This window comes from Ranitomeya imitator, chromosome 4 (genome assembly GCF_032444005.1).
Source record: "Ranitomeya imitator isolate aRanImi1 chromosome 4, aRanImi1.pri, whole genome shotgun sequence".
Classification (NCBI taxonomy): Eukaryota; Metazoa; Chordata; class Amphibia; order Anura; family Dendrobatidae; genus Ranitomeya; species Ranitomeya imitator.
The window spans coordinates 505979925-506002496 of record NC_091285.1 but is presented as its reverse complement, the minus strand read 5'-3'; the positions used below and the strand labels follow the sequence as shown (position 1 = coordinate 506002496).

At 43.1% G+C, this 22572-nt stretch overlaps 1 protein-coding gene across 2 annotated transcripts in view; it reads left to right on the top strand.

Annotated features, from left to right (window-relative positions):
- The window catches only part of COPS2 (COP9 signalosome subunit 2), a 95409-nt gene that overhangs the window by 18334 nt on the left and 54503 nt on the right, over window positions 1-22572 (top strand). For both annotated transcript variants that reach the window (XM_069766038.1, XM_069766039.1), the window contains exons 2-4: window positions 1537-1650; window positions 6457-6534; window positions 15180-15305. In XM_069766038.1, coding sequence (XP_069622139.1) covers window positions 1537-1650; window positions 6457-6534; window positions 15180-15305 — 318 coding nt within the window. The remainder of the gene's footprint in view (window positions 1-1536; window positions 1651-6456; window positions 6535-15179; window positions 15306-22572) is intronic.

Below are 22572 nucleotides of genomic sequence, written 5' to 3'. Positions count from 1 at the left end.
AGTCAAACAGCGCTCCTTCCCTTCCGAGCCCTGCCATGTGCCCAAACAGTAGTTTTCCTCCACAAAAGGGGTATTGGCGTACTCAGGAGAAATTACAAAACACATTTTGGGGTCTATTTTCTGCAGTTACACTTGTGAAAATACTAAATTTGAGGCTAAAAGATCATTTTTGTGGAAAGTAAAATGTAATTTTTTTTTCTTTTCACATTGCATTATTTCCTGTGAAGCGCATGAAGGGTTAATAAACTTCTTGAATGTGTTTTTCATTAGTTGGAGGCCTGCACTTTTAGAATGGTGTCACTTTAGGGTATTTTATGGCATAAATAAATTGCTGATCTTTGTACCCTGTTAGCCAGTAGGTAGAAAAATGAGAAATCTCAAATCTTAATAATTTTTCGAAAAATTTCCAGTATTTTCACAAACGCAAGTCATATCGAACAAATTTTACCACTATCGTGAAGTACAATGTGTCACAAAAAAAGTCTCAGAATCAGTGGGATCCATTGAAGCGTTTCAGAGTTATCACAAAGTGACACTGGTCAGAATTATAAACTTTGGCCAGGTCATAAAGGTGAAAACGGGCTCGGGAATCAGCCGCAGATCAGACAGCATGTATCATATGTCATGTTCTCATTGATGAATAGATCATAAATGCTTTATTGTCAGGCGATCCTAGAGGTACAGTATGTTTAGTGATGTTTCGGAGACATGATAGGGAACGTAGATCTCTGAAGAATAGCAGCCTCTGCCGCTATGTGTAAAGCCGCTATTCATCGATGTCCTACATTCTCTGCTTCCGTCTTCTGCAATCCATGTCTGATGAAGGTCCATGTTCTCAGATCGAAACATCACAGTACATTCTGCACCCATGGGATTGCCTCCCAATAAATCCTTTATGAATTATTCATCATTCAGAGTGCCGAGTACCTTCATGTATTGGCTTTAATGAAGTGAAACCCTTTATGATCACCAACATATTTGCACCATTGATATTGTCATGTGTGAACACAGGTATAAGTGTAGTGTGATGTGCAGAGTGTCCGGCGCTGACAGGTGAAGTCTGATGTGACCCCGTAATAGGGAATTGCGGGAACTCTGTGTACCCCCATAACAGATGGTGGATGTTGGAGAAGCCCTAGTGATAACGTTACAGTTCAGCGGCTTATTAGCCCAGTGATTGTCTGCAGTGGTCACATGCACTGTAATCCTGACGTAACTGCTGCAGCATCTTAATACTGTGAACATCAGCGGAGAGCTATCAAGGGTTGCTGATTTTTTTAAAATATTTTTAGCTGCAGCAAGCCCATGAACTTAAATGTATACCGTAGTTATAAAATCCATTTAAATTGGAGGAGTTTGTCTAATGCGCCCTGCAAGTTTTTCTAATAATTAAATACCACATGCACCAAAGATAAATGTTTTATTTTGCACCTTTATTGTTGCAACATACGTTGATACATCCTACTAAAATAAATCTGCCTCGGAATATCAATTACTTACATGTTTGGTGTTTTTTTTTTGCTTTTGTTCACACAGGAATACTCAGAAGACAGCAACTCTGAACCCAATGTCGATTTGGAAAATCAGTACTATAACTCCAAAGCTTTGAAGGAAGATGACCCAAAAGCAGCGCTCAGCAGCTTCCAGAAGGTGAGTGCAGAATGGACTTTTATTCTAAACCAACATCATTCCATAAAACGTGATCAGAGAAGTTTATTAAGATTAGGTTGCCTTTTTTTAATTTTTTTTTCCTACCACTGTTTTTTTTTTTTTTTTTTTTGCCCAGTAAGCAGCTAGGAAGAACAAGGGACATGATTCCCTGTTCAGCCACTCGATTAGTGTCGGATAATAGCTGGATAAAACCTATCCAGCTAATGCCTATTTTCTGCCAAAGTGGAGAAAATAGTAAATGTAGCAAATTGGGAAATAAGAGCGCCAAATAGAGTTTTAACTGTAAAACATGCCCAAAAACAGAAATGGATCTGCTCGCCTGGTGGTGTTGCACTTAAGCAAAATGTAAAAATCGCATTTATCAGCTGCTGCAGAACACAAGTCTGTAGACTTTAGAAAGACAACATGTCCGGGTGAAGTGTCACTTCATGCGCTGCTGATAAAATTTGACCAACGAATATTTTCCTTGAAAACTGTATTTTAACAGGTTTGCAAAGTCAACGCATGACCTCTTCATCAGAACATAAACCTCTTTTGTCCTGATGAAGAGGTCCTGCGTTGACCTTGACTTTGTAAACCTGCTAAAATAAAGTTTTCAAGGAAAATATTCATTGGTCAAATTTTATCAGCAGCGCATCAAGTGACACTTCACCCGGACATGTTCTCTTTTCTTCCAAATAAAGACATCGCTTAATTAAGAGTTCCCCCCACAGGTAATTTACAGTAGAGAGGTGATGTACTCCTGATTAATATACACAAAGAGAAAATGGAGTAAATTTATAAATATTCTCATGTTTTTATCCTTTGCATCAATAAAGCATTTTGGTTTTATCAAATCCCTTTGGTAATGCATATTTTCTGTAGAATTCCGTTAAACTAGTGACTACCCTTTTGATGCCTTGTAAATATATACAGTGAAGGAAATCAAAAATCAAATCCATATAATCGCATTGTATTTTCATATTCTATCTCGTATACGTATTTCTCACTGCAAAATGCAAATAAACTTATATAATTTATACAGTGTGATTTTCTGGATTGTATTTTTGATATTCGCTCTCTTAAAGGGAACCTGTCACCCCGTTTTTTCAGATTGAGCTATAAATACTGTAAAATAGGGCCTGCGCTGTGCGTTACTATAGTGTATGTAGTGTACCCTGATTCCCCATGTATGCTGAGAAATACATTACCAAAGTCGCCGTTTTCGCCTGCCAATCAGGCTGGTCTGGTCAGGTGGGCGTGTTCACAGCGCTCTTTTCTTCCCCAGCTTTCCGTTGGTGGCGTAGTGGTGTGCGCATGTCCAAGGTCCAAATTCCCTGCGCCCAGGTGAAGACACAGCGCGCGATCTGCGCTGTCATCCCTTTCATCGGTGGGGGCGGCCATCTTCCTGGGGCCGCGCGTGCGCAGATGGAGTGCTCTGCTGCACGGGGCTTCAGGAAAATGACTGCGGGATGCCGCGCGTGCGCACGAGATCGCGGCGGCCATTTTCCCAAAGCCGAGATGCAAACTCGGCTTTGGGAAAATGGCCGCCGCGATCTCTTGTGCGCACGCGCGGCATCCCGCGGCCATTTTCCTGAAGCCCCGTGCAGCAGAGCACTCCATCTGCGCACGCGCGGCCCCAGGAAGATGGCCGCCCCCACCGATGAAAGGGATGACAGCGCAGATCGCGCGCTGTGTCTTCACCTGGGCGCAGGGAATTTGGACCTTGGACATGCGCACACCACTACGCCACCAACGGAAAGCTGGGGAAGAAAAGAGCGCTGTGAATACGCCCACCTGACCAGACCAGCCTGATTGGCAGGCGAAAACGGCGACTTTGGTAATGTATTTCTCAGCATACATGGGGAATCAGGGTACACTACATACACTATAGTAACGCACAGCGCAGGCCCTATTTAACAGTATTTATAGCTCAATCTGAAAAAACGGGGTGACAGGTTCCCTTTAATGTTAAAATTAACCTACCCCAAAAATTATAGACTGTTCATGTCTTTGTCAGTGGGCAAACTTACAAAATCAGCAAGGGATCAAATACTTATTTCCTTCACTGTATTTCTTGGTAGAGATTGCTCTAGGTCATTTTTCAGAAATATAGGCATAGTACCTAAATCCTGAGTGTACAGCTTACATTATACGCAGAATCCTTATTCCTTAGCTTGGGCCACTGATTGAGTGATGCTCAAAAAACAATTGGAGAATTTCCCTCTGTACAAAGGCATCTTTTGTTTCTAATATTTCAATGTCTTTTACATTTTATATTAATATAAAGGATATGGATAATGTGTTATCCTGTAAAATACCATAACCGTATGGCAGGAGTCTAGTGCTCCTTCATTAGTAATTTGGTTATAATATGAAGTGTATTCACTGGTTATTTAGGTTCTTCTCGTGTTGTCTCTTGAGCTTTCCAGTCTTCTACATGGTTTCTGGCAGCACGGGCTCTCCTCATTGAGTGACATGAGAGAATGGCAGAGCTACAGTATTAGGGTACCGTCACACTATACGATTTACCAACGATCACGACCAGTGATACGACCTGGCCGTGATCGTTTGTAAGTCGTAGTGTGGTCGCTGGGGAGCTGTCACACAGACAGCTCTCCAGCGACCAACGATGCCGAGGTCCCCGGGTAACCAGGATAAACATCGGGTTACTAAGCGCAGGACCGCGCTTAGTAACCCGATGTTTACCCTGGTTACCAGCGTTAAAAAAAAAAAACACAGTACATACTTACATTCCGGTGTCTGTCCTTTGCCGTCTGCTTCCCGCACTCACTGACTGGCGGCCGTAAAGTGAAAGCACAGCGGTGACGTCACCGCTGTGCTCTGCTTTCACTTTACGGCCGGCAGTCAGTGAGTGCGGGAAGCAGACGGCAAGGGACCTGACAGACACCGGAATGTAAGTATGTACTGTTTTTTTTTTTTTTAACATTTACGCTGGTATCCAGGGTAAACATCGGGTTACTAAGCGCGGTCCTGCGCTTAGTAACCCGATGTTTACCCTGGTTACAAGCGAACGCATCGCTAGATCGGTGTCACACACACCGATCCAGCGATGACAGCAGGAGATCCAGCGACGAAAGAAAGTTCCAAACGATCTGCTACGACGTACGATTCTCAGCAGGATCCCTGATCGCTGCTGCGTGTCAGACACAGCGATATCGTATGGATATCGCTGGAACGTCACGAATCGTACCGTCGTAGCGACAAAAGTGCCACTCTGTGACGGTACCCTTAGTAGAACTATAAAGCTCAGCACAAGTCCTGCTGTGACACATTCGGTGATGGATGGTTTGTTCTGGAGTGTACACTGTTATCACTGTGTTTGCACATAAAGATAGCTGAGCATTTGAACAAGCAATAGCTCGGGACAGTACAAGCCATGATGAGGAGAACTGCTGTGGTAGAAGTCCATGTTATGGGCTGGTGAGTTTGCAAGATTTATAACTGCAGCTCATTAGTTAAGAGGGACTGAAAGAGAGTTGAGCAGATAACGGCTGTATGGCAATCAATGGGCTCGAGAGAGGTTTCTGGGAAACTACAAGTTTACCCCTCTACTGGAATGTACCATATTTTTTTGATTATAAGACGTACCCCAAATATAGAGGAGGAAAATAAAGAAAAAAAGATTTTTTTTTTTTATGTGAAATTGGGGGTCTGTCTTATAGTCTGAATTTAGCTTATGGGGGAAGGCATCGGCAGTGTTGTGGTATCACAGGCAGGGCTGTGGAATCGGTGTCCTTTTTGATTGACTCAGGGTCTGTGTAAAATGTACTGATTCCTAATCTATATATAATAAATTGGGGACAGTAGTACAATGCAGGATGTACTGTAAATGTTTTCATAAGAATCTGTGAAAGTTATGAAATGTACTATAAATGTCTGTTCTGTTCTTGATCTAAGGATCTCCGCTTTTATGGTGAATCTGTGCTGCACTTTATGTACATGCTCAGCAGCGAGGCAGTGCTAAGGATTCGCTGCTACAGGATGTGAGCAGCAGGATTGGGTTGTAGCTGTGAGCCCTGGGCTAGAAGGAGGGGGTGTCGCGTAAGTGCCAGGCAGGAGCCAATGATCTGCCAGCAGTGGATTTCAGGAAAATGTTGGCGGTTCAAAGCAGTAGCGGAGTCCCCGCTGCGCACATTGATCTACTGGCAATGGGCTTCAGAAAAATGGCGCCGGAGGCAGCATATATGCCACCTCTGGCACCATGTTCCTGAAGCCAACCGCCGGGAGATCAATGGCCCTTGCCTCATACTGCCGGGACATGCCTCCTCCCAGGCAAGAGCCCTCAGCATCTCTCCACTACTGCTGCCCTGGCTTCCTGCAGCGCAGCGGCGACACTGCCTCCTGTGACCTCCCTTCACTGCCACCACCCCCCTCCCTCCAGGAAAGCTGCATTCAGACTATAAAACACTCCCCTATTTTCCTCCCTAATTTGGAGGGGAAAAGGTGCGTCTTATATTTTGAAAAATATGGCAACTACTGCGCCAGGGTCTGGGCCGGCTTTAGTAGTCAAGCTCCATGCAAACCAGCTGCACACTATGAAAGATAAAAGCTGTTAGAACAAGCAAGTCAATTGCAAACTTGATAATCTTCATGCTGACTTATTAAAGCAATTTAATAACTTGAGAATACCCCTTTAAGATTAGGTCTATTTTACCGAGTTCATCTAATATGTGGTTGAAAACTATTTAGTTGACTAGAGTTTTGTATTGTGGATGGCCAAACTTCCTAAATTTCAGCTGAATGAGTGTTTGTAAACTATTTATTCTCTCTTGTATATTTTAGGTTTTGGAACTGGAAGGTGAAAAGGGAGAATGGGGATTTAAAGCATTGAAACAGATGATCAAAATAAACTTCAAGCTGGTAAAGATTTCTCTATACCACTCCATCCCTTGTCCTGTTTTTTTTTTTTTTTTTTTCAAAACTGACAGAGTTGAAAAAAGAAAAACATATTTCCTTGGTTGATTGCTTTGTATAGTCATTTTGTCTATTTTATGACATGGCATTCTTTATATTAAAAGATGCTAGTTATGGGGGTTGCACCAGAACAGCAGTTGTGTGCGGCTCCTTGTGTTGTCACTGTAGCTGTAAGGCTACGTTCACACTAGCGTTGTGCGCCGCTGCGTCGGCGACACAACGCACGCAAAAACGTGGCAAAACGCACGCAAAAAAGCTGCGTTTTGCGACGCATGCGTCGTTTTTTGCCGAAAATCGGACGCAAGAAAAATGCAACTTGTTGCGTTTTCTTGGTCCGACGCTTGCGGCAAAAAAGACGCATGCGTCGCACAACGCAACAAACAAAAACGCATGCATCCCCCATGTTAAACATAGGGGCGCATGACGCGTGCGTCACCGCTACGTCGCCCGACGCTAACCCGACGCACACTAGCATAACGCTAGTGTGAACGTAGCCTAAAAGATTGCAGGGAATGGCAGTAAATTGATTATTAATTGTTGATGATCATGTGTTTTATGCACAACTACACAAGATTTAATAAGAAGTAATTTCTTCCTTGTGTTTCCCTATACTCTGATAGTCCCTGCCATTCAGGAAGGGGCCACATTCTGGCCATGTGGTAACCACTTCACCTCAGGCTACCCTAAAAGGGATTTCTCACAAGGTCGTTCCTTCTTGTAGAGATTATCTGTAATCATTTGGGGAATAATCGCCTGGAAATCTAGCAGGTCATTCAAGTGAATGGATGCGCTGGGGCTTATAAAGTCACTCTTCTTTGTCCAAGATGGTGCAGGACTTTTCATTGCTCATATCTGACTCCTTACAAATTATTAGCCAGTAATTAATTCTGCTATTCTGGAACCTCATGATCTGCCATGCAGCGCAGATGGAAGGTAATGCTTATCCTGACAGATGTGCTGCTTTATGTAGCTTACCTCGGATTTGGGGAAACGTATCTTATAGTGTGGCCATATTAAAGTGTTTTTTGTCTGCGTATATTAATGGCAGTCAGCGCAAAAAAAATGGCCTTCTCAATAAACCTACTGTTATGAACAGATGTTTGGCAATTCTTCTGTGCTTTATTCGGATGTCCCGTGACCATGGTGGTCAATCACATGATGCAGCGCTATGCATTATGTTGGCTTGTGATTGGTGATGTGGTAAGTATACTGAGACGTGTATTATTATGGCTACCAAATAAATTGTCTCCATCCAGAATACAGTGTGATAAAGAACAAAGAAGCGGCTCACCCTCTTGCGGCTTCAGTCTGTCCCGGAGTCCGCGGTCAGCGCTGCTGCGAGCGCTCAGCTGTGCAGAAGGAGGAGGTATTGATCCAGCTCACAGGATGCCAGTTTTCAGGTAAAACACAGTACCTTTTTTCCATTTTGTTAAAAACAATGATACATCACAAAAATGGTAGTGGACCTTTGTCCATAAGGAAAGTTGGGGGCACACAGGGGAGAGATGTGTAGAACCAGACGCGTTTCGAGCGTGGCACACGTGGCATGCTAAATGTCAGAAAGGAAATTGTTACATTAACACCTTTGGTATTTAATCATGTATTTTTAAGTATATTTTTATTGATTTCGTATACATAGTCATTCGTCTTATTTTGTTTCCTATTTCCATGTCTTTTTCATCCATTTTACCTCACATTCTGTGTCTTATTTTCCAACACACCTGTAGCACCTTCTGATCCATCACCACCCTCATATAGGGTCCACATTCATACCAAGTCTAAGAGTATGTGCCACACTAGAAACGCGTCTGGTTCTACACATCTCTCCCGTGTGCCCCCGGCTTTCCTTATCGTGGACATAGGTCCACTATCATTTTTGCATTGTTTCTAACTAAACGAAATAAAGCTGCTCTATGTTTTACCTGTAAGGGTACCGTCACACTATACGATTTACCAACGATCACGACCAGCGATACGACCTGGCCGTGATCGTTGGTAAGTCGTAGTGTGGTCGCTGGAGAGCTGTCACACAGACAGCTCTCCAGTGACCAACGATGCCGAGGTCCCCGGGTAACCAGGGTAAACATCGGGTTACTAAGCGCAGGACCGCGCTTAGTAACCCGATGTTTACCCTGGTTACCAGCGTAAAAAAAACCAAACACTACATACTTACATTCCGGTGTCTGTCCCTTGCCGTCTGCTTCCCGCACTCACTGACTGCCGGCCGTAAAGTGAAAGCACAGCACAGCGGTGACGTTACCGCTGTGCTCTGCTTTCACTTTACGGCCGTCAGTCAGTGAGTGCGGGAAGCAGACGGCAAGGGACCGGACGGACACCGGAATGTAAGTATGTACTGTTTTTTTTTTTTTTTTTTACATTTACGCTGGTAACCAGGGTAAACATCGGGTTACTAAGCGCGGCCCTGCGCTTAGTAAACCGATGTTTACCCTGGTTACAAGCGAACGCATCGCTAGATCGGTGTCACACACACCGATCTAGCGATGACAGTGGGAGATCCAGCGACAAAAGAATGTTCCAAACGATCTGCTACGACGTACGATTCTCAGCAGGATCCCTGATCGCTGCTGCGTGTCAGACACAGCGATATCGTATGGATATCGCTGGAACGTCACGAATCGTACCGTCGTAGCGACAAAAGTGCCACTGTGTGACGGTACCCTAAGCTGGATCAATATCTCCTTCTCCATCCAGAATACCCCTGTATGTCATGTTGTGTAGGCCATAGCTTACCTGCAATTTCTGCCACGAAAATGAGCCTTCAGAATATTAGGAGGCAAGGGTGACTTATTTCGGGCAAAATTCTCCACGTAATGACGTCAGAACTAGCATCTGACTTAGGTTTACTGCAATTCTAGTTGTAATCCCTGAAATCCATATTTACATGATACACTTGCTTTGTCCTTTTATTCCCAGCTATATGAAAATGTTAGTGTTGGGGTCTGTTCACATGTAGACTAAATGCAGCAATTAACGTCAATGTGCTAGTGCACACCAGCAATCTTCAACATGGACTGATAGATTGCAGCATGCACTGGTCTCATCCCTTTTGCAGATGACAGCGCTCGATGAGTGCACAGAGCTGCCCGTGGCCTGAAGTGAGCAGCTCAACGGTTGCTGAACTAGTGTCGCACAATCTGACATCAATTCCAAACCCTATCCCCAATCTGACGTCGATTCCAAACCCTATCCACAATCTGACTTCGATTCATGTACATAATCTACATATATCAGCACATCAGGATGTTTAGGCCATGATCACACGTTGCGGATTTTACCGCGGATCTGCAGCGTTTTTGACGCTGCGGATCTGCAGCAGTTTCCCATGCGGTTTACAGTACCATATAAACCTATGGAAAACCCAATCCTCTGTGCACGTGCTGCGGAAAAAAAACACGTGGAAACGCAGCGTTGTTTTTTCCGAAGCATGGCAATTCTTTGTGCGGATCTGCAGCATTTCTGCACCCATAGACTTGCATTGAGTCGGGCACTTCCGCAGCAAAACCGGTGAGTGTGTGGGCGGTGACTGTGTGCGTGTATGTGTGTGCGGGCGGAGTCTGCGAGCTGTCAGGGGGTCTGCCGATGCGTGTGCGGGGCTGCCGGGGGGTCTGTGTGGGGCTGCCGGGGGTCTGCGTGGGGCTGTCGGGGAGCTGTGCCGACTTTGTGTGTGTGTGCGCGTGCAGGCATCGTCCAATGGGACTACAAGTCCCATCGGGCTATGACTGCTACAGTGACAGTGATTGACACATTAGCCAATGATGGGACAGTAGTAGTAATGTGTTGAATGTAAAAAAAAAAAAATCACATACGCACGTATACAGTACATACAACATATGACATACAGAACATACAACAGTACATACAACATACAGTACATACAACATAACATACAACATAAAACATATAGCACATACAACAGTACGTACACATACAACATAACATACAGTACATACAACAGTACATACAACAGTGCATGCAGTACATACAGCATGCAGTACATACAGCATGCAGTACATACAGCATGCAGTACATACAGCATGCAGTACATACTCACCATCACCTTGATCCCAGAAATCCTTGCTCACCTGTAAAAAAAAAATAAAATAAAATAATAAACAAACAATATACTCTCTGTGTCCGCAGAGATCCAATTAATATTAGTGTCCCACGATGATCGCCCGTGGAGAGCAGCCACATCAGCTGATGCGACCGCTCTCCAGGGGCTCAGACAATACAAGGTATCCTTCCGCACTGGATTCCTCCGCTGCTGTGAGAAATAGTCCCTACTCTCACTTGTTGCACTGCTGTGTGGGAAAATTCCCACGCAGCTTTGCCATAAAGTGAGACCAATGAACTCAGGTAACCTCTTCAGTGATGCACTGCAGGAGCCATTGTCTCCTGTCAGTGTGTCACTGGAGGTCCTATAGAGCAGTGACATCACCCGATGTCACTGTTCCATAGGGGAGATCTTCGTGGGACACTCGTTATTAATTGGACTGGGAGCATACAGTTGGTTTATTATTTTTAAGTTTTTGCAGATGATCGAGAATGGTAAGTATGGTGAAATTAAGAATATTAAAATACTTTTTTCTGGTGTCCTTTTTTTTTTTTTTAATTTAACTATTTTACTACTATAGGATTAATAATGGATAGGCGTCTTATTGAAGCCTCTCCATTATTAACCGGCCTTAATGTCACCCTACATTAGCAAGGTGACATTAACCCCTTATTACCCCATATCCCACTGCGCCATTTCTGGGGTGACTGGGGGTTGGTATTTGTAGCCGGGGGGGGGGAGCAAATATCCATGACCCCTCTCTAGGCTATGAATATCAGCCTGCAGCTTTCTGCGTAGCCTTTCTGGCTATAAAATATAGGGGGACCCCACGTCATTTTTTTTTTTTTGGGGGGGGGGGGGTAGGAGGGGGTTAGCCAGTAAAGGCTACGCAGTCCGCTGTGGCCTGATATTCATAGCCTGGGAAGTGGCCATGGGTATTACCCCCTTCCCAGGCTACAAATATTGGCCGTCGGCTTTCCCCCTCTGGCGCAGAAAATTTCAGCGGGAGTCCACGCCATTTTTTTCCGTTTTTTTTTTGTTTGTTTGTTTGTTTGTTTTTGGTTTTTTAATTTTTTATTTTTTTTTATTAAACATGTTCATTAATCAACATCAGCATTGCTATTATATATCTATAGATGGATATCTATGGATATATCTATAGATATACAGTCATGGCCAAAAGTATTCACACCCCTGCAATTCTGTCAGATAATACTCAGTTTCTTCCTGAAAATGATTGCAAACACAAATTATTTGGTATTATTATCTTCATTTAATTTGTCTTAAATGAAAAAAACACAAAAAGAATTGTCCTAAAGCCTAATTGGATATAATTTTAAACCAAACATAAAAAAGGGGGTGGACAAAAGTAATGGCACCCTTTGAAAAATCATGTGATGCTTCTCTAATTTGTGTAATTAACAGCACCTGTAACTTACCTGTGGCACCTAACACGTGTTGGCAATAACTAAATCACACTTGCAGCCAGTTGACATGGATTAAAGTTGACTCAACCTCTGTCCTGTGTCCTTGTGTGTACCACATTGAGCATGGAGAAAAGAAAGAAGACCAAAGAACTGTCTGAGGACTTGAGAAACCAAATTGTGAGGAAGCATGAGCAACCTCAAGGCTACAGGTCCATTTCCAAAAACCTGAATGTTCCTGTGTCTACCGTGCGCAGTGTCATCAAGAAGTTTACAGCCCATGTCACTGTGGCTAACCTCCCTAGATGTGGATGGAAAAGAAAAATTGACAAGAGATTTCAATGCAAGATTGTGCGGATGTTGGATAAAGAACCTCGACTAACATCCAAACAAGTTCAAGCTGCCCTGCAGTCCGAGGGTACAACAGAGTCAACCTGTACTATCCGTTGGCGTCTGAATGAAAAGGGACTGTATGATAGGAGACCCAGGAAGACCCCACTTCTTACCCCGACACATAAAAAAGCCAGGCTGGAGTTTGCCTAAACTTACCTGAAAAAGCCTAAAACATTTTGGAAGAATGTTCTCTGGTCAGATGAGGCAAAAGTAGAGCTTTTTGGGCAAAAGCATCAACATAGAGTTTACAGGAGAAAAAAAAGAGGCATTCAACGAAAAGAACATGGTCCCTACAGTCAAACATGGCGGAGGTTCCCTGATGTTTTGGGGTTGCTTTGCTGCCTCTCGCACTGGACTGCTTGACCATGTGCATGGCATTATGAAGTCTGAAGACTACCAACAAATTTTGCAGCATAATGAAGGGCCCATTGTGAGAAAGCTGGGTCTCCCTCAGAGGTCATGGGTCTTCCAGCAGGACAATGACCCAAAACACACTTCAAAAAGCACTAGAAAATGGATTGAGAGAAAGCACTGGAGACTTCTAAGGTGGCCAGCAATGAGCTCAGACCTGAATCCCATAGAACACCTGTGGAGAGATCTAAAATTGGCAGTTTGGAGAAGGCACCCTTCAAATATCAGGGACCTGGAGCAGTTTGCCAAAGAAGAATGGTCTAAAATTCCAGCAGAGCATTGTAAGAAACTCATTGATGGTTACCGGAAGCGGTTGATCGCAGTTATTTTGGCTAAAGGTTGTGCAACCAAGTATTAGGCTGAGGGTGCCAATACTTTTGTCTGGCCCATTTTTGGAGTTTTGTGTGAAATGATCAATGTTTTGCTTTTTGCTTCATTCTCTTTTGTGCATTTTCATTTAAGACAAATTAAATGAAGATAATAATACCAAATAATTTGTGTTTGCAATCATTTTCAGGAAGAAACTAAGTATTATCTGACAGAATTGCAGGCGTGTGAATACTTTTGGCCATGACTGTAACTATGGCTATATCCATCTATAGATCTATTTATAGAGAGATAGATATATCTGTAGATACATAGATATATCTATCCATATATCTATCTGGCTACTTTCACACATTAGGTTTTTGCCGTCAGGCACAATCCGGTGAGTTTTGAAAAAAAAACTGATCCGGTTTTTTTCCCGCCAGATCCGTTTTTTCGGCAAAAAAAACTGTTTCCGGCGGACGGAGAAAACATACAGAGGAACGTTTTTTCTGTCCAACGAAAAAACGCCCAGCGACTGATCCGGTGAAAAACGTGTGAAACTGAGGGTAAATTAAACCCTGCACGTTTTTATACTGGAATAATGGAGTGCTGCCTCTTTTTCGAACGTTTACATCTATAATTAGATAGATCTATCCATACATATATCTATAGATAGATACATAGATCTATCTATTCATATATCTATCTATCTCATTCCTTCTATTTATCGATAGATAGATAGATAGATAGATATTGGATAGATAGATGGAATGGGATAGATAGAAGGAATGAGATAGATATATGAATAGATATATCCCATTCCTTCTATTTATCCCATTCCATCTATCTATCGATTAGATAGAAGGAATGAGATAGATAGATGACAGATCTATAGATAGATAATATCTATTGATCTATGTATAGATCTATCTATATATCTATCTGTCATCTATCTATCTATTTCATTCCTTCTATCTATTTTCTATCTATATTTATATCTAACTGTGTGTAATGGAGTGTGGGTTGGACAAATGTAAAAGAGGAGGTTGAACAAGAAATGACATCACATTTTTTTTCTGCTCAGTAATAGATTTTTATTTAGCTTTCAACTTTCAAAAACGCATGACAAACGCACCTGTGTTTTCTGCCAAGAGCTGCGGTTTTAGTGCAGAAAAATCCGAAGGCAAATCTGCAATGTGTGCACATACCTTTAGACAAAGTAATCATCAACTCATCAATTTAAATTCTCTTTCTCTCTATATATGTGTATATATGTATGTATATATGTATGTGTATATATATATATATATATATATATATATATATATATATATATATATATATATATATATATATATATATATATATATATATATATATTATTCTTGTATCGGACATTGTAAAAGGAAATGTGTCCTTCCATTAGTTAGGTGCACGGATGTAGCCAATAGATGAAATGTGTGTGTTTTTTTTCCGTGGTGTAGCCATATTTCAGCACAGCCTGCCTTTTTGCGTTACTGATATAGCTAGTACAGTGGAGTGTGCTCTTTATAGCCTCAGAAATAAACAGCAGTCCATTACAGAGTTCCTAAATTAGTACCATCCCGGACACTAGGGGGCAGGCATCCAGCACACAAAGCCTGTTCTGTAATTAGTGTAGGTGTTGCTCCCCTACCTTATCTGCATCTTCAGCAGTAAAATCGAGCTGTCATTGTCTCGCCCACCCTCTAACGATAAAGATTACTCTGTGACCTTTGTATAAACTGCAGTGTTTGAAAAATGTTTGTGTAAAAAAAAAAAAAACAACCTAAAATAATGCACAAAAAGGTCGATGATATTATGATTTTTTTTGCTATTTGATAGAAACAATAAATCCATAAAATAAATAATATAAACCTGTTTTATAAAAGGAGACTCTTCTTATTCTTAACCTGTATATATACAGAACTTTCATGTGACTGACTTTTGTGTGTTCACAGGGTAACTATCCAGAAATGATGAATAGATATAAGCAACTTTTAACCTACATCCGCAGCGCTGTCACCAGAAACTACTCTGAGAAGTCTATCAACTCCATCCTTGACTATATCTCCACTTCAAAACAGGTCTGACTTGTTTAGATGGTTTCAGTGGTCATCACCGAAAAAAAAATCTTAAAAAGCAGCTCAATACCAGTGGATTTCCCACGCCTCAGCCGTAGATGTATTCTGTACCTCACCATGTCCGTATTCATGTAGCCATAGTAAATGTAGTATAATTATTGTAAATGTCAGGCTTTCCTATCATATGCGCCATGCAAATATTTACTCTTTTGAATAAAAAAAAAAATCAGAACTACATTTTCCAGGTTTATATATGCAAGCTACATTAACGGTTACCAGTAATGTCCTTCAAGAAATATGAAGCTAATAAATAATCATCTCCCGGTTACATAGACAATAATTGCTTCCGAAGACCACCACGGGTCCGCAGTACAGGGTTCCGCATCGTCCATTTTACTGGAGCTGCAGTAGTGTCTTCTGCATGCTGCTTCTGCTCCATTTAAAGGGAACCTGTCGGCAGGATTATGCGCAGTATCCTACAGATAGTGTCAGGTCGGCGCCGTTATACTGATTAAAATGATACCTGGGTGATGAAATCCGTCTTGTGGTTGTTGTTTAATCTTTATTTTCAGTTTTGAATTAATGATATGCTTGTGCTCCGGGGCAGCCTGTGGGGAGGTGGGGGGTCTTCTTGTGGTGCTCTGATTAGGTATTCATAATGCAGCCTGCTGACAGGACACTGATCCCTCACTGACCTGCCACCTAGTTTACATGATTAATATTATATATACATTAGAAAAAAACTTCCGCAGGCAGGTGCCAGCCATGGCAGCATAAACACATGTGTAATGTGCATATAATTATGGTTGAGGTTATCCTCAAAAAACAAAATCCACTTGAAAATGGCGTCTGCCGGGCCTGCACAATAGCAGTTATCGGTGTATATAGAAATGACCCGGTAGGTGCTACTTTGCTTGCACCATCAGCGCCATCTTGGAGGAGGATTTTTTTTTTTCTAGCATGATGACACCGGCGGCTCCTGCGCAGTAGCAGCTATCGGGTCACCTCTACATACACCAATAGCAGGTGCGGCGGGTGTCATTTTTAAATGGATTTTTTTTTTTTAGCATTTAAATATAATAATCATGATGTTATGTTAACCTGGGGCAGGTCAGGGAGGAAGCAGTGACCTGTCAGCAGTCTTCATTATGAATACCTAATCAGAGCACCACAAGAACCCCCCCAGAAGGCCGCCCTGGGACACAAGCATATCATTAACTCAAAACTGAAAATAAAGTTTAAACTACAAACCACAAGACGGATTTCATCAACCAAGGTATAATTTTAAAGGGAACCTGTCACCAGGTTTGGCCGATATAAGATGCGACCATCATCTTTCAGGGCTTATCTACAGCATTCTATAATGCTATAGATAAGCCCCCAATCTGACCTGTAAGAGAAGAAAAATAACTTGTATCATACTCACATGGGCGTGGTCCAGTCAGTTGGGTGTCACAGGTCCTGGTCCAGCACCCTCCCATCTTGCGATGCCGCCCTCCTGCTTGCTTCACAGGCTCCCCGCCACCGCGCTCCTGCGCAGGCGTACTGATTTGTCCTGTCGAGGGCAGAGCAAATTCCTGTAGTTCGCAAGTGCTGGGCCTCTCGGACCGTTTCCGGCGCCTGCACACTGCATTACTTTGCTCTGCCCTCAACAGGGCAATTAAGTATGCCTGCGCCGGAGCGCTTGGCCGGGGAGCCCGTGTGGATGATGCAGACACACGTCATCCACATGAAGCAAGCATGAGGGCGGCATCGCAAGAAGATGGGAGGGTGCCGGACCAGTACCTGTGACACCCAACTGATTGAACTGCCACCATGTGAGTATGATAAGTTATTTTTCTTCTCTTACAGGTCAGATTGGGGGCAGATATACAGCATTATAGAATAAGCCCTGAAAGGCAGTGGCCATAACTCATATCGGCCAAACCTGGTGACAGGTTCCCTTTAATCAGTATAACTGCGCCGATCTGACACTGTCTGTAGATTACTGTGCATAATCCTGCTGACAGGTTCCCTTTAAAGGGAAGGTGCTATAAAAAAATGGCAACAATTGAAAAATGTAAAGTATTAATGTTTTAATTTTTTTTTTCAAAATCATTATTTTTAATAAAGTAAATCCGAAAAATAATTTTAAACAATTTGGTATTTACTCTTTTAAACACTAGGGGGAGCAGCTGCTGAAATTTTCCGTGAAAACCTAATGTACAACTAGCTCACATTATGACTGCAGTAAATGTGGGTGGGGTCTGCTCACGTGTGTGATGTCACTCCTTTCCTCACCTTCTGGGTGTTTGTAAAAGGATAAGAGAGGATGAAGTTTAGGATCACAGTGCAGAGCCATTTTGTTTGTGACTGCAAAGTGATACTGCCAAGTAGAAAGCGTCATCGGGAACGGTCAGCAACACTGATTGTTAGTGCTGCTCGCTGTTTCATAAATTGGAGTTATATACATGGAGTGTATCACATGCTCGATTAGATACACTTAGGGTAACACACTGGGATTAGATACAGGGCTAAGTGTAGTTCATCACAAGATGGGATTAGATCGGAGTGTATCACACAGGATGGGATTGGATACGCACAGCGTCGAACTGGAGCACCTTGGGCCCACCAGAGAAAACCATTCTTGGGGCCCACTATGTAGCCACATAGGAATAAATACAAAACCACCAATTGTGTGGTAAAACGCGCTAATATCAGAGAATAATATAAGGCAGCAGGGGTTGGGGTAGCCCCCTCATAGAATATAATGTAGCCACCTCATAGAATATAATGTAGCCACCTCATTTAGTATAATGCAGTCCCCCACAGATTATAATGTAGCCCCTCAGAGTATAATGCAACCCCCTCATAAGGTATAGTGCAGCTCCCACATAGAGTATAATGCAGCCCCCCTCATAGGGTATAATGCATCCTCCCCCCACAGACTATAATACAGCCTACTCTCATGGTGTGTAATACAGTTCCCCCTCATAAGGTTTAATGCAGCTTCCTCCCCCCCACAGAATATTATGCAGCATAGGGTATAATGTAGCCCCCCTCATAGGGTATAATGCAGACTACACACACACACACACACACACACAATATGATGCAGTATCCCCCCTCAGAATATAATGCAGCTTCCCCTCATAGAGCATAATGCATCCCCCCCACACAGAATATAATGCTGCCTCTCCTCATAGGGTATAATACAGTCTCCTCCCCTACAGAATAAAATGCAGCCTCCCCTCATAGGGTATAATACAGCCTCCCCCCCCCCCCCCCCCCACAGAATATAATGCAGCCTTCGCTCATAGGGTGTAATGCAGCAAAGAATATAATGCAGCCTCCCCCCACACACATAATATAATGCAGCCTCCCCCCACACACATAATATAATGCAGCCTCCCCACACACACATAATATAATGCAGCCTCTCCCCACACACAGAATATAATTCAGCCTCCCCTTCACAACAGAATATAATTCAGCCTCCCCTTTACAACAGAATATAATGCAGCCTCCCCTCATGGGGTATAATACAGCCCACACACACAAACACACACAATGTAATGCAGCCTCCCCTCATAGGGTATAATACAGCCTATAATGTAGCCTATAATATAATTCAGCCTCCTCTCATAGGGTATAATGCAGACTCCACCCCACAGAATATAATGCAGCCTCCCCCCCACCCTACAGAATATAATGCAGCCTCTCCTCATGGGGTATAATACAGCCTGCTCCCCCACAGAATATAATGCAGCCTCCCCCCACAGAATATAATGCAGCCTTCCCTCATAGGGTGTAATGCAGCAAAGAATATAATGCAGCCTCCCCCCACGCACAGAATATAATTGAGCCTCCCCTCCACAACAGAATATAATGCAGCCTCCCCTCATATGGTATAATACAGACAAAGACTCTCACAATGTAATGCAGCCTCCCCTTATAGGATATAATACAGCCTATAATATAGCCTATAATATAATTCCGCCTCCACTCATAGGGTATAATGCAGCCTCCTCCCCCACAGAATATAATGCAGCCTCCCCTCATAGGGTATAATACAGCAGCGTAGGGTATGCTGCAGCACCCTCCCACAGTATATAATGCAGCCTCCCCCCACAGAATATAATGCAGCCTCTCATAGGGTATAATACAGCCTCCTCCCCCACAGAATATAATGCAGCCTCCCCTCATAGGGTATAATGCAGCAGCATAGGGTATACTGCAGCACCCTCCCACAGTATATAATGCAGCCTCCCCCCCCCCCCCCCCACAGAATATAATGCAGCCTCTCCTCATAGGGTATAATACAGCCTCCCCCCACCCAGACTATAATGCAGCCTCTCCTCATAGGGTATAATACAGCCTCCTCCCCCACAGAATATAACGCAGCCTCTCCTCATAGGGCATAATACAGCCACCTCCCCCCCCCACAGAATATAATGCAGCCTTCCCTCATAGGGTGTAATGCAGCAAAGAATATAATGCAGCCTCCCCCCACACACAGAATATAATGCAGCCTCCCCCGCACACAGAATATAATTGAGATTCCCCTCCACAACAGAATATAATGCAGCCTCCCCTCATAGGGTATAATACAGACACACAATGTAATGCAGCCTCCCTTCATAGGATATAATGCAGCCTATAATGTAGCCTATAATATAATTCAGCCTCCCTTCATAGGGTATAATACAGCCTCCCCCACAGAATATAATGCAGCCTCCCCTCATAGGGTATAATGCAGCAGCATAGGGTATAATGCAGCACCCTCCCACAGTATATAATGCTGCCTCCCCTCTTAGGGTATAATAAAGCCTCCGCCCACAGAATATAATGCAGACACACACAATACAATGCAGCCTCCCCTCATAGGGTATAATGCAGCATAGGGTATAATGCATCCTCCCCCCCACAGAATATAATGCAGTCACACATTACACCACTGCTCCCATAGAAGCACACAGAGCGGGGTCACACATTACACCATTGCTCCCATAGAACTAGTATGAGCATTGTCACACATTGCACCACTGATCTCTTAGAAATGTGTAACTCTGCTCTGTCCACTTGAATGGGAGCAATGGTGTAATAAAATAGATAAATAGAATAAATGTTGTGTAGTTAATTTCACATGCCCCCTACAAATAAACGTGCCTCCTTTAGTGCCTTTCATGTGGCACTAAAGGGTGTTTACCCTAATAAATGAAAAAAACATTATGGGGTGCCCCTATTTTTGGCAGCCAGGCAAGGTAAAACAGACATCTGTAGGCTTATATTATCAAGCTGGGAAGGTCCCTAGTTTTGGGGTACTTTCCAGCCTAAACATACCAGCTCACAGCCGCACTATTCTGGCACAATCGGGGTAATGGTAGTTGTGGTTCATGACAGCTGGTATTTGTCAAAAATCACATCTGACATCAAGCCCTGTGGTTAGTAATGGATAAACATGTGATACCCTCATTACTAAGCCACTAATAATTAAAAAAAAAAAAGACAAAATTACATTTTATTTCAGTAAAGACTCCCAGACACTTTCCCTGGTTCACCAATTTATACAGGTCCAACGTAGTCCATGGCATTCCCACCACAGTCCTAGAATCCGACGTCCAAAGGCTATGGAGCGTTGATCAGAGAGTGACTCTCCCCAGGCTGTAGCAGCAGCCACTCCGGGTCCCTCTGCCCTCCATGAGACCTGGCGGCTGTGATGAGCAGTAACGTCAGTAAGTAACTAGACCGCTCATCAGTCACCGAGCCCTCTGTACAATGGCCCCATATAGTGCGCCACAGTATAATGGACCTACAGTGCCTTGCAAAAGTATTCGGCCCCCTGGAACTTTTCAACCTTTTCCCACATATCATGCTTCAAACATAAAGATGCCAAATGTAAATTTTTGGTGAAGAATCAACAACAAGTAGAACACAATTGTGAAGTTGAATGAAATTTATTGGTTATTTTAAATTTTTGTGGAAATTCAAAAACTGAAAAGTGGGGCGTGCAATATTATTCGGCCCCTTTAACTTAATACTTTGTTGTGCCACCTTTTGCTGCGATTACAGCTGCTAGTCGCTTGGGGTATGTCTCTATCAGTTTTGTACATCGAGAGACTGAAATTCTTTCCCATTCTTCCTTGGCAAACAGCTCAAGCTCAGTGAGGTTTGATGGAGATCATTTTGTGAACAGCAGTTTTCAGTTCTTTCCACAGATTCTCGGTTGGATTGAGGTCTGGACTTTGACTTGGCCAGGCCATTCTAACACCTGGATACATTTATTTGTGAATCATTCCATTGTAGATTTTGCTTTATGTTTGGGATCATTGTCTTGTTGGAAGACAAATCTCCGTCCCAGTCTCAGGTCTTTTGCAGGCTCCATCCATCTTCCCATCAATTTTAACCATCTTCCCTGTCCCTGCTGAAGAAAAGCAGGCCCAAACCATGATGCTGCCACCACCATGTTTGACAGTGGGGATGGTGTGTTCAGGGTGATGAGCTTTGTTGTCTTTACGCCAAACATATCGTTTGGTATTGTTGCCAAAAAGTCCGATTTTGTTTTCATCTGACCAGAGCACCTTCTTCCACATGTTTGGTGTGTCTCCCAGGTGGCTTGTTGCAAACTTTAAGCAACACTTTTTATGGATATCTTTGAGAAATGGTTTTCTTCTTGCCACTCTTCCATAAAGGCCAAATTTGTGCAGTGTACGACTGATTGTTGTCCTATGGACAGACTGTCCCACCTCCGCTTTAGATCTCTGCAGTTTATCCAGAGTGATCATGGGCCTCTTGGCTGCATCTCTGATCAGTCTTCTCCTTGTTTGAGATGAAAGTTTAGAGGGACGGCCGGGTCTTGGTAGATTTGCAGTGGTATGATATTCCTATCATTTCAATATGATCGCTTGCACAGTGCTCCTTGGGATGTTTAAAGTTTTGGAAATCATTTTGTATGCAAATCCGGCTTTAAACTTCTCCACAACAGTATCATGGACCTGCCTGTTGTGTTCCTTGGTCTTCATGATGCTCTCTGTGCTTCAAACAGAACCCTGAGACTATCACAGAGCAGGTGCATTTATACGGAAACTTAATTACACACAGGTGGATTATATTTATCATCATTAGGCATTTAGGACAACATTGGATCATTCAGAGATCCACAAAGAACTTCTGGAGAGAGTTTGCTGCACTGAAAGTAAAGTGGCCGTATAATATTGCACGCCCCACTTTTCAGTTTTTGAATTTCCACAAAAATTTAAAATAACCAATAAATTTCGTTCAACTTCACAAT